At 35.7% G+C, this 13,623-nt stretch overlaps 1 protein-coding gene across 3 annotated transcripts in view; it reads left to right on the top strand.

Annotated features, from left to right (window-relative positions):
• Positions 1 to 13,623, top strand: part of LOC145284517 (putative E3 ubiquitin-protein ligase makorin-1) — a 152,449-nt gene that overhangs the window by 90,763 nt on the left and 48,063 nt on the right. Inside the window, exon 1 of one of the 3 annotated variants that reach the window (XM_080133441.1) lies at positions 5,797 to 6,116. The exons of the other annotated variants lie outside the window; for them this stretch is intronic. Coding sequence (XP_079989567.1) covers positions 6,085 to 6,116 — 32 coding nt within the window. The 5' untranslated portion in view covers positions 5,797 to 6,084. Of the gene's footprint in view, positions 1 to 5,796; positions 6,117 to 13,623 lie in introns of those variants that run through there. 3 annotated transcript variants of the gene reach the window in all.

The following is a 13,623-nucleotide window of genomic DNA, read 5'->3' as shown; positions in this document are numbered from 1 at the left end:
TTCAAGAATTGTTGTGCATGAAGGACCCCAAATTCTATTGGGATGCTACCTTAAATGAGATTTTCAAAGAGTCAAAAACAAAAAACATTGTTTGGAAAATTGAGGAGGAGGTTAAAACATTCGAGATGAACAGGGCAACTTACCTCTCAATGGATTATAGCAAGATTGACATTGGATATTTTCTGTTTCAGAAACATTGCCAATGCCCAACGGAATTAGGACCTAACTGTGGTTAGGACCACTGGAAAATGATTTTGGCCAGATCCCAGTTTACGAAGGGTACAGAATCTTGCTACTCCCCCAAAGAGGGAGAAGCTCTAACATTGATATATGGACTCGAGTCTTGTAGGATGTTCGTTTTAGGGTGCCCAGATTTATTGGTTACAGTGGACCATCAGCCACTGGTAAAAATATTCTCAGATAAGGTCCTGGAAAACATAAAGAATACTTACTTGTTTTCTTGCAAAGAACGGTCATTAATGTACAGGTTCTGGATTAAGTACATTCTTGGAAAACATAACAACGCACCGCACCATTAAGACATAGCAGATTAAAGACCATCGATACTACTGAGCACATGAAAGAATCAATCACAGCTGCATACACACATGACCCCAAATTTCAAGCTATAACCTGCGGTAGAATCATAGCAGCTGCAGCCACTGACGAGAAATGCTGAACGTTAGTGATATATATACGAGATGGATTCCCAAAGTCATGACATAAACTGAAACCGAAAGTCTAGCAATTCTGGGTGATGGCAGACCAACTATATTGTTTGAAAGTGTACTCATAAAAGAGGATAAAATTCTGATATCAAAACAGTTTAGAGTTGACGTACTAGAGGCACTGCACTCTGCCCATCAAGGGGTGAATGGGATGTTGGCTAACACTAGACAACGATTATTTTGGTCTGGTCTAGACATTAGTATCCGGCAAACAAGGGCACAATGTCAAAAATGCAATTCGATCACTCCATCCCATGAGAAGGCAAGTAAATAGGACCATCAAACACCTCCATTTAAGTATGAAAATTCAGATAGTTTGAGGAAAAGGGCGGATGATGCCATAGAAATTACAGAGTCCCGTTTCTGAGTAGACAGGTTCAAGGTTTTAATGGAGTTACCTGTGTCTATAAGGACAGTAAGTGGTTTAGCTTTTAATTTTACCATTTTAGTAACAGGAGAATTATCAACATCATTAGCACGGGATAATATAACAGACAAAGTAGAACGTGAAGGTGTCAGTCTTGTAGAACGGCAAACTTTGGCAAAATGACTGAGTTTGCCACAATTTCAGCATATTTTATCGCAAACAGGACAATGGCAATGATCATTCTTAAGATGACGTTTCCCTTCACAATTTTAGCATCTGCCGTGCGTAAGAAGGGCAGTACACAGTACAGAATCAAACTCCATATGAGAATTAGCAGAGTTAGGGAGTATGCTTTTAGTCATAGTAGCAGTGACAGTCTTGATAGAGCGGCAGCAGGTTCAGTTTGAAAGACATATGACTCCGCACGAAAATGAGCTTGTTCTAATGTCCTAGCACATTGAGTAGCTTCCTTGAGATCCAATGTATCATTTTCAAGAAGTCTGGAATGTATTATGGGAGACTGTAAGCCACTCATAAAGATATCACGGACAGATTCATCCCTGTAGGTAGCAGCAATACCATCTTTGAAGCAGTCAGATGCAAAATGACTCAAAACCTGAAGATACTGATCTAAGGACTCATTGTCTCGTTATAGGCGTGTTGAAAGTAAATGCCTTGTGTGGATACCGTAGGGAGGCTTGTTGTAAACAGATTTTAGTAGTTCAATGGCATGTTTGATTACGTCAGCAACTACGTCAGAAATATTTAGATAAAGGGCTTCAAGTTTGTCTAGATTTAAATACTTAATGGTAGACGAATAGTAAATAAAGTTTCAGTACCATAGTTTCCAAAGTTTGCAAGCTTGAGGGTCTGTAGAAGATATGTCGAATTTGTCCAATCGAATAATTTTATCTATGAGATAAAAGTAGGTTGAAAAAATATTCAGTTGATTAAATTGTAAAGTAATGAAGACACAAGCAAAAAGACCTTTTTCCAAGGCTTTATTCAACTAGATTTTACAACGATTAATACGGCAAGTGGCCAGGAATGCATGTTAATAAAATGAATAAAGAAAGAAAGTGTTCAAATAAGAAAACAAAGACCAAGCAAACAGGATCACGTGAGATGAGATATGCAAATAAAGAGAAAGTCACTTTAATAAGAAATTTATTATAAGAAAAATATAACATGATTGGAATAAAAATAAAAATAAAAATAAAAAATTTCCTCAGTCTAGAAGTATGTCTTTTTCACTGGCCAAGGATAGAATAGGTTAAATGCAGCAAGAGATACTACTACTTTAACATGCCTGGATATCTCCCACTCTGCCATAAGGACTCTGACAGACATATGCACGGACTTGGAGTTTACATTCGTAATACCCTTCCCTTGACTAGAGAAACAAACCTAGAAACGGATGATCAAGCCTTTATGTGCTTTAGACTAATCATGCAACACAACATTAGCTACTTTTACTTTCTCTACCGCTCTCCCTCGACCCAAGACTGCACCATAATAAACAAAGTATCTGACAGCATAGACACAGCACTCTCCTTCGACACTAGCGCCCAAGTACATGTATTTGGCGACTTTAATGTCCATCACAAAAACTGGCTTGGATTCTCTACTTACACAGATGCAGCAGGCAGCGCAACTCATAGCTTCTCTGTATCTCACTCCCTAGCGCAAATTGTTACTTTTCCAACCCGCTTCCCTGATCAGGAAGAACAACACACATCACTATTAGATCTGTTTTTGACCACAGTTCCTGATGATTGTGTAACGAAAGCCGACAGCCAACTTGGGAACGCTCATCATGCGGTGATAATGGTTGAAATCGCCCTAAACTCTAGACCCAAAACTGAAGAGCCAGTGCTCAAAACAACGAGATATTATAAAAAGGCTGACTGGGAAGCTATCAGAGATCTTATCAGAGACGCCCCATGGGGAAATATTTTTTCTCTTCCTGCTGAACAGTGTGCAACCGAGACCACTGAATGGTTCAAAACTGCAATCGAAGCGCATGTTCCCATGCGGAAATTCTATAGCAAGCCCCACTCTCCCCAATGGTTTACTTCGACTTGCGCAACTGCCATTGCTCAAAGGCAGCATGCATTCCGCAGGTTTAATCGACATAAGTCCAGTTCAAACAGACAGAAGTACATAGAAGCTAGAAGTAACGTTAAGAAAGAAATAGCGACAGCTAAGAGGGAATTTACGGAAACCACGAAAAACGCATCGAAGCACAAAAACTAGGAACTCGTGACTTCTGGAAAATCTACAACAGTGTAGTAAATAATGGGCAATCAACAATTCCCCCATTAACGAACAATCACGAGGTTCTTTGCTCAGCAACCGAGAAGGCTAACATGCTTGCCAGTCGGTTTGCCTCAAACTCCACACTGGACCCTCTAAACCACCCCCTACCTCAATTTCCTATGCGGACAGACGCCACGCTAGACGACCTGAAAATCACCCCTGCTCAGGTGCATGCTATCATAAAAAACCTTGACACTTCCAAAACATGTGGACCCGACCTCATCCCAGCTGTGCTATTAAAAAAGTGCTCAGCCGAAGTAGCTCCAGTTCTCTCCAAACTCTACAACAAATGCCTTAATGAATCTTGCTTTCCGAGCTGTTGGAAAACGGCTTCTGTAGTACCAGTATTCAAGAATTCTGGCGAAAGAACTGACCCATTAAATTATCGCCCTATTAGCCTCCTCCCACTTTTTGCCAAAATATTTGAGACCTTAATTAACCATGCTCTAGTCCAGCACCGTACAGATGCTAAACTTCTGACCGACCGTCAATATGGATTTAGACAAGCCCGTTCCACGGCAGACATCCTCACTGTAATCTCTGAACGCATATACCATTCACTGGACAAAGCGGGAGAGGGAAGAGCGGTAGCTCTAGATATATCTAAGGCTTTTGACAGGGTATGGCATGAGGGTCTCCTCAGGAAGATTAGATCTTACGGTATCACTGGTAGAATACTTAACGTAATTAAATCCTTCTTAGATAAGAGAAAAATCCAGGTTGTCCTCGACGGTCGTACATCTAAACAATATGATATAAATGCGGGAGTGCCCCAAGGATCTATCCTGGGACCTCTTCTGTTCCTGATATTCATAAATGACCTCCCCGACAAGATTGCCTCTGAGATGGGGATATATGCTAATGACACCACACTCTATAGCAGGCACGACAGGAAAACAAACGAACATATATCTAAAGTAATGGCAGAAACACTAAAGGATGACCTCCAATCAGTAGTGGAATGGGGACAAAAATGGATGATAACGTTCAATGCCACCAAGACAAAACTGGTTTCATTCAATAATTACAAGAAACCTTCTCTACCACCTATAGCAATGGCCAACGACTCTTTATCTGAGAGTACGTCTCTCAAGCTCCTTGGCCTAACGTTCACTGGAAACATGAGTTGGAACAGTTACATCGAGGGCATTGCCAGGGCCGCTGCAAGGAAGGTGGGCTCTCTCTACCGTGCTAGAAAACTTTTAACACCCGAAAGTATCCTGTACCTCTATAAGGCCACTATTCGCCCATGTATGGAGTATTGCTGTCATATTTGGGCCGGTGCATCGGCTACTTGTCTCTCGCTCCTTGACAGGGTTCAAAAGAGAGTCGCAAATCTGATAGGCCCTAAACTGGCATCAAAACTTCAGCCTCTGTCCCATCGTCGAAACGTTGCATCCCTCTGCCTGTTCTACAAGTATTATAATGGTGAATGCTCTGAAGAACTGCAAGCACTTGTGCCCCCACGACGTGAACACCCTCGACAGACCCGACAAGCTGCAAAATCCCACCCCCACACTGTAGAGATCCCTAGATGTAAAAGATCGTTCTACTCCAGTAGTTTCTGCCCCAGAACTGCTAGACTTTGGAATTCCATTCCGGGTCACTGCTTCCCCAAGTGCAACGTGAACCAACATCTCGCTGCCCTAATCCCTACATAGTACCCCAGTAGATGTTTTCCCTGATAGTAGCCCCCTACACCAAAGTGGCAATGTGCCTTGTTTGGGGTGAAAATGTAATAAAAAAAAAAAAAAAAAAAAAAAAAGATGCTACATTTTCTTTCAAGTCAAGAGGCTAGTTGGAGTTATCTCCCATGTATATCGGACGCGCTTCTTTTCAACTGGATTTTCCGTGCTTCGCGAGTTTAAGCTCACACTAATTTACTATTTTTATTATTATTTTTTTAATAATTAAGCTTTTTTTTTTCTATTTTATTTATTTTTTATTACACTATGGTTTCTGTTTACTTGCCTCCTCACGAGAGCAAAATGAGACATAAGGTTGGTTTTTAATGTGGAAAAATCAGTTCTCCAAACTCCACTCTGGATTGAAAAAAAAATGCTTTAATGTAGAAGGACTTCTTCAATGATTGAAGACAGAATGGAATAAGTGTAAGCAGACCAGAACAGATACTACACTTTGTTCTTGGCCAAATGGCTAAAATATTTTAAATGAAAAAATATCGATTTTATTGTAAATGATGAGCGACCGTACATTAAGATGATATTGTTTATTCAATAAATGTGTAAAAAAAAAAAAATTAACCTTTTTTTTTAATTTTTAAAATCTAAATCTACATAATATAAAATAAAGTGTCTTTGGCATTAGCTTGAACTTTTAACCTCCGACCTCTCGTGAGATTTGTACGAGATCACGTGACTGCGCACCGGTCGGAAATCGGAAACTCCACCATTTTTTTTTTGTTGTTGTTGTTTCTATTACCAGTGGTTTCATGAACACCGTTATCTACGCCGCGTCAACATGTCGCTCCGATAGACTTGACCTTTGAACACGAAAAGAGGAAGAGAAGTCCATTAAAACAACCAACAAAAAGAAATCAGTTTTATTTTCGATATTTTTTTTCTGATTGTAAGCGTGTTGTTGTTTTGTTTTTTTTTAAATTACGGGACCTTTAAAAAAGCGGATCGTATATTTTTCTCTCGAATCATAATGGCCGCATCTACGAAACCTTTACTTTGCAGGTAAGTTTTTATTTACTTATAAACGACCCCCCCCCTTTTTTTTTCTTTTTTAAATAAACTGTGTATTCCTGGTTTTGTTCATTAGTATAATTTCAATTGAATACTGGTTTCAATTATAAACAAGCGTCAACAATGAAATATCATTTTTTTTTCTAATATAAAAAGTAATAAAAAAAAACAAATGAAGACATTTTGGCAAAATGATTTTGCTGTATTTATTAAAACTCTTCCGATAATTGTTTATTTTAGTTTAATTATTCAGGATTTTTGGCAAATTTAAGGTACATATGCTGAATATGAACCGTGTTATATTTCTAGATAGGATTTTCAAGTTAAATTCAATTTTACTGTGTCTTTTTATTAGATTTTATTCTTAAATTATTAAATGAAAGTACAGAAGTTAATTAAGCCGATGTTAAGAATACCTTTCTATGTAATAACGTTATTTATTTCAGTTCCGTCCGTATTCTGCATTAAGTACTATTAATATAGCAACAAGTTTATAGTAAACTGTTATGGCCACATTTAATAAAATCGTGTAACCACTTGTGTGATTCTCACCTCTACGTGACTTTCACGTTTTTATTTTATTTATTATTTTTATTTTTGTTTTGTAAGTCTTAATTGATTAGATTCTCTTCAAGTTTATTCACCAGGTGTTTACAAAGACTTCGTGCGGAGCTGTCGATTGCAAAACGATTTAAAAAAAAAAATCTTTTTTTTTTTTCAAATTGTGTTTTTAAGCAAACGAACAAAAATTGATAACCAATTATTTTTATCTTATTATTGTTTGTTTGTTTATTTATTGAAATTTGGGCGGACCTGAACAAGAATTACCCCGCCCCCCAGAATGGCTTTCGGAATAAACACTCCCAATCTCCCCATGGTAAGAACGACTTTCGGTTTGTTTGTTTTTTTTTTTGCAATTTTATCGATTGATTACTATTGATTAGACATTAATATATAGGGGGGGGGATTCTCTTTCAGATCCGCCGAAATTTGAAATACAACTAAATAAAACGAAAATGTGCTTTTAAAGATCAACTCCCATAGGCGTTCATATTTTTCGAGTTACAACTCCTCAATGGCGAGCACTAAAAATGAGACTGGAGTTCCAGAAACGAAAATCAAACAAAACCTGTAGAATCTCATTTGGTTAAGATGTTCATCTACAAATTTACTTTATTTTTTTTTTTTTTTCGTAATTATTGCTTCTCGTGCAATTTTATTTATTCTTTATCAATCATGGATTTTAAACTTTTATTTATAATTTACAATTGATGACATTCGATGTGTTTGGTAGTCTTGCCTGGCAAACTCGAAAGTAAGTTCGACAACTCTAGAAGGGTCACATCAGTATTCCCTCCGGGTTTGTATTACTGTACACATAGATTCGAAAAAGTTGTCAAAAAACAAATATATAACAAATAAATGTTATCAAAGGCAAGATAAGTTACTTTTCTACCAAACTGGATATAATTGTCGTGTTTTTATTCAATGTAATATGTTTATTCAGCTCGAAAAACATGCAGTGTTTACCGATGTATTGGAAAATTCAAAATGGCGCCCGACTCTCTCTTTAACACAGTAAGTTTGGGAAAAGGTGTTATAAATAATAAACTAGATAAAATACTATTAAAAAAACTACCGAATATATGTCAACTTATGCCACGGTAAAATATATTGAGCGAATTTCTAACAGTATTTTGTCAAGTTTATTATTTATAACACCTTTTCCCGAACTTACCGTGTTAAAGAGAGTCGAAAAAGTTGTCACAAAACAAATATAGAACAAATAAATGTTATCAAAGTTACTTTTCTAACTAACTGGATATGTTTTTAGTGTTTATATTTAATGTAACATGTTTATTCAGCTCGAAAAACAGTGTTTACCGATGTATTTAAAAATTCAAAATGGCGGCCGACTCTCTCTCGGAGACGGTAAGTTTGGGAAAAGGAGTTATAAATAAAAAAAAAAGTCAAAATACTGTTAAAAACCCGCCGAATATATGTTGACCTATGTCACGGTAACATATATTGAGCAAGTTTCTAACAGTATTTTGTCTTTTTATTTATTTATAACTCATTTTCCCAAACTTACCGCCTCAGAGAGTCGGCTGCCATTTTAAATTTTCCAATGCATCGGTAAACACTGTGTTTTTCGAGCTAAATAAACATGTTACATTAAATATAAACACTAAAAACATATCCAGTTAGTTAGAAAAGTAACTTTGATAACATTTATTTGTTCTATATTTGTTTTGTGACCACTTTTTCGAATCTGTGTACAGTAAAACAAACCCTTTTATTACGCACAGCAAAGTTTCACGATTTTTAAAAAAATATTTTAATATTTTTTTTATTTAATTTGAGGGTAAAACCGTCAAATCACGATATTACGAATTGTTAATGTTTTCAAATATTGTTTTAAATATTTAGATATTTTAAAATATATTTTTAATATTTTAGTTCAGGTTTTACGCTTTACACACGAGTTTCAGCTATTTTTTTTTTTTTTTTTTTTTAATATATTTTGTTCTGTTAAGACAATACGCTTTTTAAAAATTGTTTCATTTTTCTGTTAAATAAATAGTTATAAATATATAAAAATGTATATTTTGTTTGTTTACTTTATTTAATCAAGTGGTTACTTCCAATTCGTTCAATATAATTTTCTTAACAAAATAACACGATTTAACTGTATAAATACTAATGTGACCCTTCTAGAGTTGTCGAACTTACTTTCGAGTTTGCCAGGCTTAACTGCAAGACTGCCAGGTATTTTGCTTTTCGTTCTAACTTGGCAAGCTTTACACTTCAAGAAAAAAAAATACGCTTTAAAATAAGTTAATATACAAACCCAAAATACTTATCTAGGTAGACAGAAGGGTACTTTAGCTTCCTTTTGGTTACATTTATTTGTTTTATATTTATTTTTCCACTTGTTTTTTTTTTTTTTTTTTTTTTTTTTGTCTATTTTGAAAAATGACCAAGAAAATTCTTGGCCCTTAGATAAGAATTTGTATGTTTAACAGAATAAAACTGGTGCAAACAAATATACAAGTAATTACCAAAGGCAAGATATAGGTATGACTATAATAAAGGTAGAATTTTCGACCTCGATAATAAATAATAACAGTAAAAATTGATTCGTTGTAATTTTTACAATATTCTCAAGAAGAAAGAGTCTTAAAAATCTTGTTTGTTTTTTAACTCTCCTTAAAACCAATTAATTTCCAAAAAAAATTCCCCCAAAAGCTAAAAACGGGAAAAATAGAACCACATGTTATTTCGGCAGATATGCATTTTATATTGCAAAATGGTCTCTCTTTCACGACAAAAAGGGAAAAATGTTAGTTGCTCCATCTAAATAAACGTAAATTAGTTTAATTTTCTGGTAAATTTTTATGGTGTGCTCCATCGTATTATAAACATCCCAACCTTCCCATGTTAAGAACGGCTTTCGGAATAAACACCCCACAACCTTGAAAACATGGGAAGGTTGGGAGATGTTTATTCCGAATGCTGTTCTTAACATTGTGTGGTTGGGGGTGTTTATACTACGCTGGGGCAGGTCGTAAAAAATGCCAAAAGCATATTAACTCATTATTTAATAAACTACATAATTATGAAAATGTCCACCTCGTTTCTTTAATTTCCTGATTACTAATTACTTATTTTGATGGCAAAAACTAAAAATAAACAAAATGTTAAAAAATACGAATAAAGAAAGGATAAAAAACAAATGTAATTTTTCTAAAAAATGAAATGATAAAAATTTAAATCCCTTTTTTTAAAACAAAAGGAAAAAAAAAAAATTTTTTTTTTTTTTTTTTATGCCTAAATGATAAAACTATCAAAAATTTTATTAAAAAATAAAAACTTTTGCAAGTGCTTAAAAAAAAAATTAAAAAACAGATACACGTTCGTAATAAATTTGAATTTTAACCAGGTATTGATATGCAAAATAAAATTAAAGTTTAGGCGGTGTAACTAATTTTTTCCCCTTTTTGTTGTGCAAGGGTTAGAGGCTATTTTGCAACCTAAAATGCATATCTGCTGTTATTTCTACATATTTGGATGTAATTACAACACTATTTTTAGAATAGAATTTTTGTGATCTTGTTCTAAGTTAACAACTAGGCACTACTTGTGTTCCAAACTTAAAAAATGCCTTAAAATAAGTAAAAACACTAAAAACATATCCAATAGACAGAAGAGTAACTTTTGGTAACATTTATGCTTGAAAATTCTTTGAACTGTTTTCTTTTTTTTTCCATACAAAGATAGCGTCATGATGTTCTCTCCTTTGGAGTCCTGAGAATCGCTCAGTTGAAAAAAAAATGGCCGAAATCCACCAAATAAATATCATTGTGGCATTTATTGGTTTGTTTTTATTACAAACCAGTATAAAATCAGCTTGTGGTCTTATAAATTGTTCTGAGGTGCCCCTATTCTCAGCAAAAAGCATTTTTCAATAATATGCGCATTGTACACGTCCACAACAAAAAATAATAAAAGAAAAACAAAAAAGCTGTTTCATTTTGTTTTGATAATTTGCTGAAAAAAAAATGGGGTAAAAAATAAAGCTATGCTTCATTTCGTTTTACATCTTCATTCCTGGTTCGATGTTTAATTGTCCTAATTCAACTTTGAGACAAACTATTCCACTGGACCAAATCACGGTTAACATTACCGGTTGTTCTACCTATCTGGATAAGGTTTTGTATTTTAAGATATGTGAAACTTGTTTGTTATTGTTAAAAAAAAAAAAAAGTTATTGTAGCCTCACCACTGTCACGGCGAGACTACTCAAATAGAATAATGGTGCCCAGCCCCAACTATAAAATCCAGTTGTGCACGCGCGGCTGTTTAAAGTTCATTTCAGCTGCGCACACAGTTCCCTTCTACACCCATGCAAATTCTGTGGACTTATAAACGAAACTCTGCTTTTTCACGCGGACATCTTGCAGAGCATCTTACATCACAAAGATTTTTTTTTTTTTTTTTAATTCAATTGGATTACGAAGTAAACAAATTTCAAAAATATTTTTTTCAGACAGTGTTCCTTGTAACCAGTTGGAAATCAATAAATAGTGCATTTTGTGCCAAACCAATCAGTCGACCCTCAACCAGCATGCTGTAGACCTCATCATTGACTCCGTCCCATGGGACGTCAAAACGCGTGCGCCCAATAATTACTTCTCCACGATGAGATGGACTTTTTACCCTTATCTATCTCTGCTAAAGTTAGCGATGGACTTTTATATTGATTAATTATTCCTAAAAAAGGACTGGTTATTTCTAACCAAGAACTTTCATTTTCCTACTTCATTTCATTTTATTACCTCAGTTGCAGGAAGAGACTTTTAATTAAGAAACTTTGTCTTTTCTTCTCAGTTAATATCGATTTTGAGAAAATAAATTAAAATTTGTTTGCTTGTTCAACTTCATCTTACACTTTATTTTTATTTTTTGAGTTCGCAGGACTAACATCGACACCTGTTAGTCCCACAATAAGTGGTCACCCTAACGTGAGTTGGTCAATCATACAGGATGACTAGCGACAACACCGACTACGGTTTCTCTATCAGCATCGCTGTGCCCCTGACACCCTTACCGACGTTCAGTGAACGTGGCCCAGGCATTATCTCCCACCGTGGCTGGATCCTGGATATGACCTAAAACTATATCCGATGGTGAGGCCCCACCTTGCGGACTTTGGGGAGTGTGGAGCTACCCTTTAATTGCCATTGCTCCCAGGTCCACTCTGACCCGGAGTGGTAGTACCTGTTAGGGTCCCAACTATGGGTTAAATAGAATCTGACGTAAAAAAAAAAAAATATACTCCATTAAAAATCGTTCCTCAAAATAAATATTCGGCATTAAATAACCTGAAAAAGGTTGATATGCCGTAAAACAAAAACCAACCAACCAACCCACCGCGGCTGACACATTCGAACATATCCCTCAACATGAACCGACACCGAATTCTTGACTTCATACTAGTCGTAAAAAGTCAAGCTTCGCAAACAACATTTTTCAAACTTTCTCTGACGACTTAATTCAACAACCTGAATCCTCATGGATTTTCGTAACACGTATAAAATCCACGGACTTCAATAACAACCGCCATTGAACTTACACCAGTTTAAAACGAGTTTAGCTGCTACACGCACATGGAAAAACTCAATGACTGGACGTTTGTTGATTCAACCAATGCATGGGAACCCGATCAACACGAAACGATGCACACTGACCTCGGTACAGACTCACTTGTACTGGTACTGCAAACTTGCTTGCAAGCCTTTGTGTAATCGACTTCAACCTTATTGGCTTAGACTCTGCAGACTAAGATTGTGCAGATTTGCTCTTGCTTCCAACCTAATAACGAACAATTGTGCAAACTCAATCATTCTCAACCAACCATGTGGAAATTTCATACACCCTTCCTCGCCGACAGGAAGCTTCAAAATATTTTGATTCATTTTCCGGACACTTGAAAAACGTGCATTTATTATGGAATTGATTTTTCCAATCAATTTTCTAAGGGGGGAGGGGGAGCATATCATAGCCTCGCCGCTGTCACGGCGAGGCTACTCAAATAGAATAATGGTGCACAGCCCCAACTGTAAAACCCAGTTGTGCAAGCGCAGCTGTTTAAAGTTCATTTCAGCTGCGCGCACAGTTCCCTTCTACACCCATGCAAATTCTGTGGACTTATAACCAAAACCCTGCTTTTTCACGCGGACATCTTGCAGAGCATCTTATATCACAAAGATGTTTTTTTTTTTTTTCATCCAATCGGATTACGAAGAAAACAAATTTCAAAAATATTTTTGCAGACAGTGTTTGTGGAGCCGGTTGGAAATGAATAAATAGTGCATTTTGTGCCAAACCAATCAGTCGACCCTCAACCAGCATGCTGTAGACATCGACTCCATCCCACAGGATGTCAAAACGTGCATGCCTGATAATTAATTCTCCACGAGGAGATGGACTTTTTACCCTTTTCTATCTCTCTGCTTAAAGTAAGCAATGGACTCTTATGTTGATTAATTATTCCTAAAAAAGAACTGGTTATTTCTAACCAAGAACTTTCATTTTTCTACTTCATTTCATTTTATTACCTCAATCACAGGAAGAAACTTTAAATGAAACTTTCTTGCCTTCTCTTCTCACTTAATTTCAATTTTGAAAAAATAAATTTTGTATAAATTAATTCATACGTCTCAGTCATCTTTGTTTGATTGTGCAACTCCATTTTATACTTTATTTTTATTTTTTTGAGCTTGCGGGACACCCATTAGTTCCGCAAGTGTTTCTTGTGTTATTTTTTATTAATCATATGGATTTTTTTTTTTGCATTTCACACAATCATGCTATCTGATAGCAACATGCTAGCAAAGTTTCATAGACCTGGCCAAAAATTGAAAAATAAACAACTAGTTGTCGTTATTAAAACAAATTAAAATCCATTATTCTGAGCAACTTTTTTTTCCCCCCA

Source organism: Euprymna scolopes, chromosome 1, assembly GCF_053919585.1.
Source record: "Euprymna scolopes isolate OS-2025 chromosome 1, ASM5391958v1, whole genome shotgun sequence".
In the NCBI taxonomy this organism is placed as follows: Eukaryota; Metazoa; Mollusca; class Cephalopoda; order Sepiida; family Sepiolidae; genus Euprymna; species Euprymna scolopes.
The sequence above is the reverse complement of the archived record's forward strand: the minus strand, read 5'-3'. Positions and strand labels throughout refer to the sequence as shown.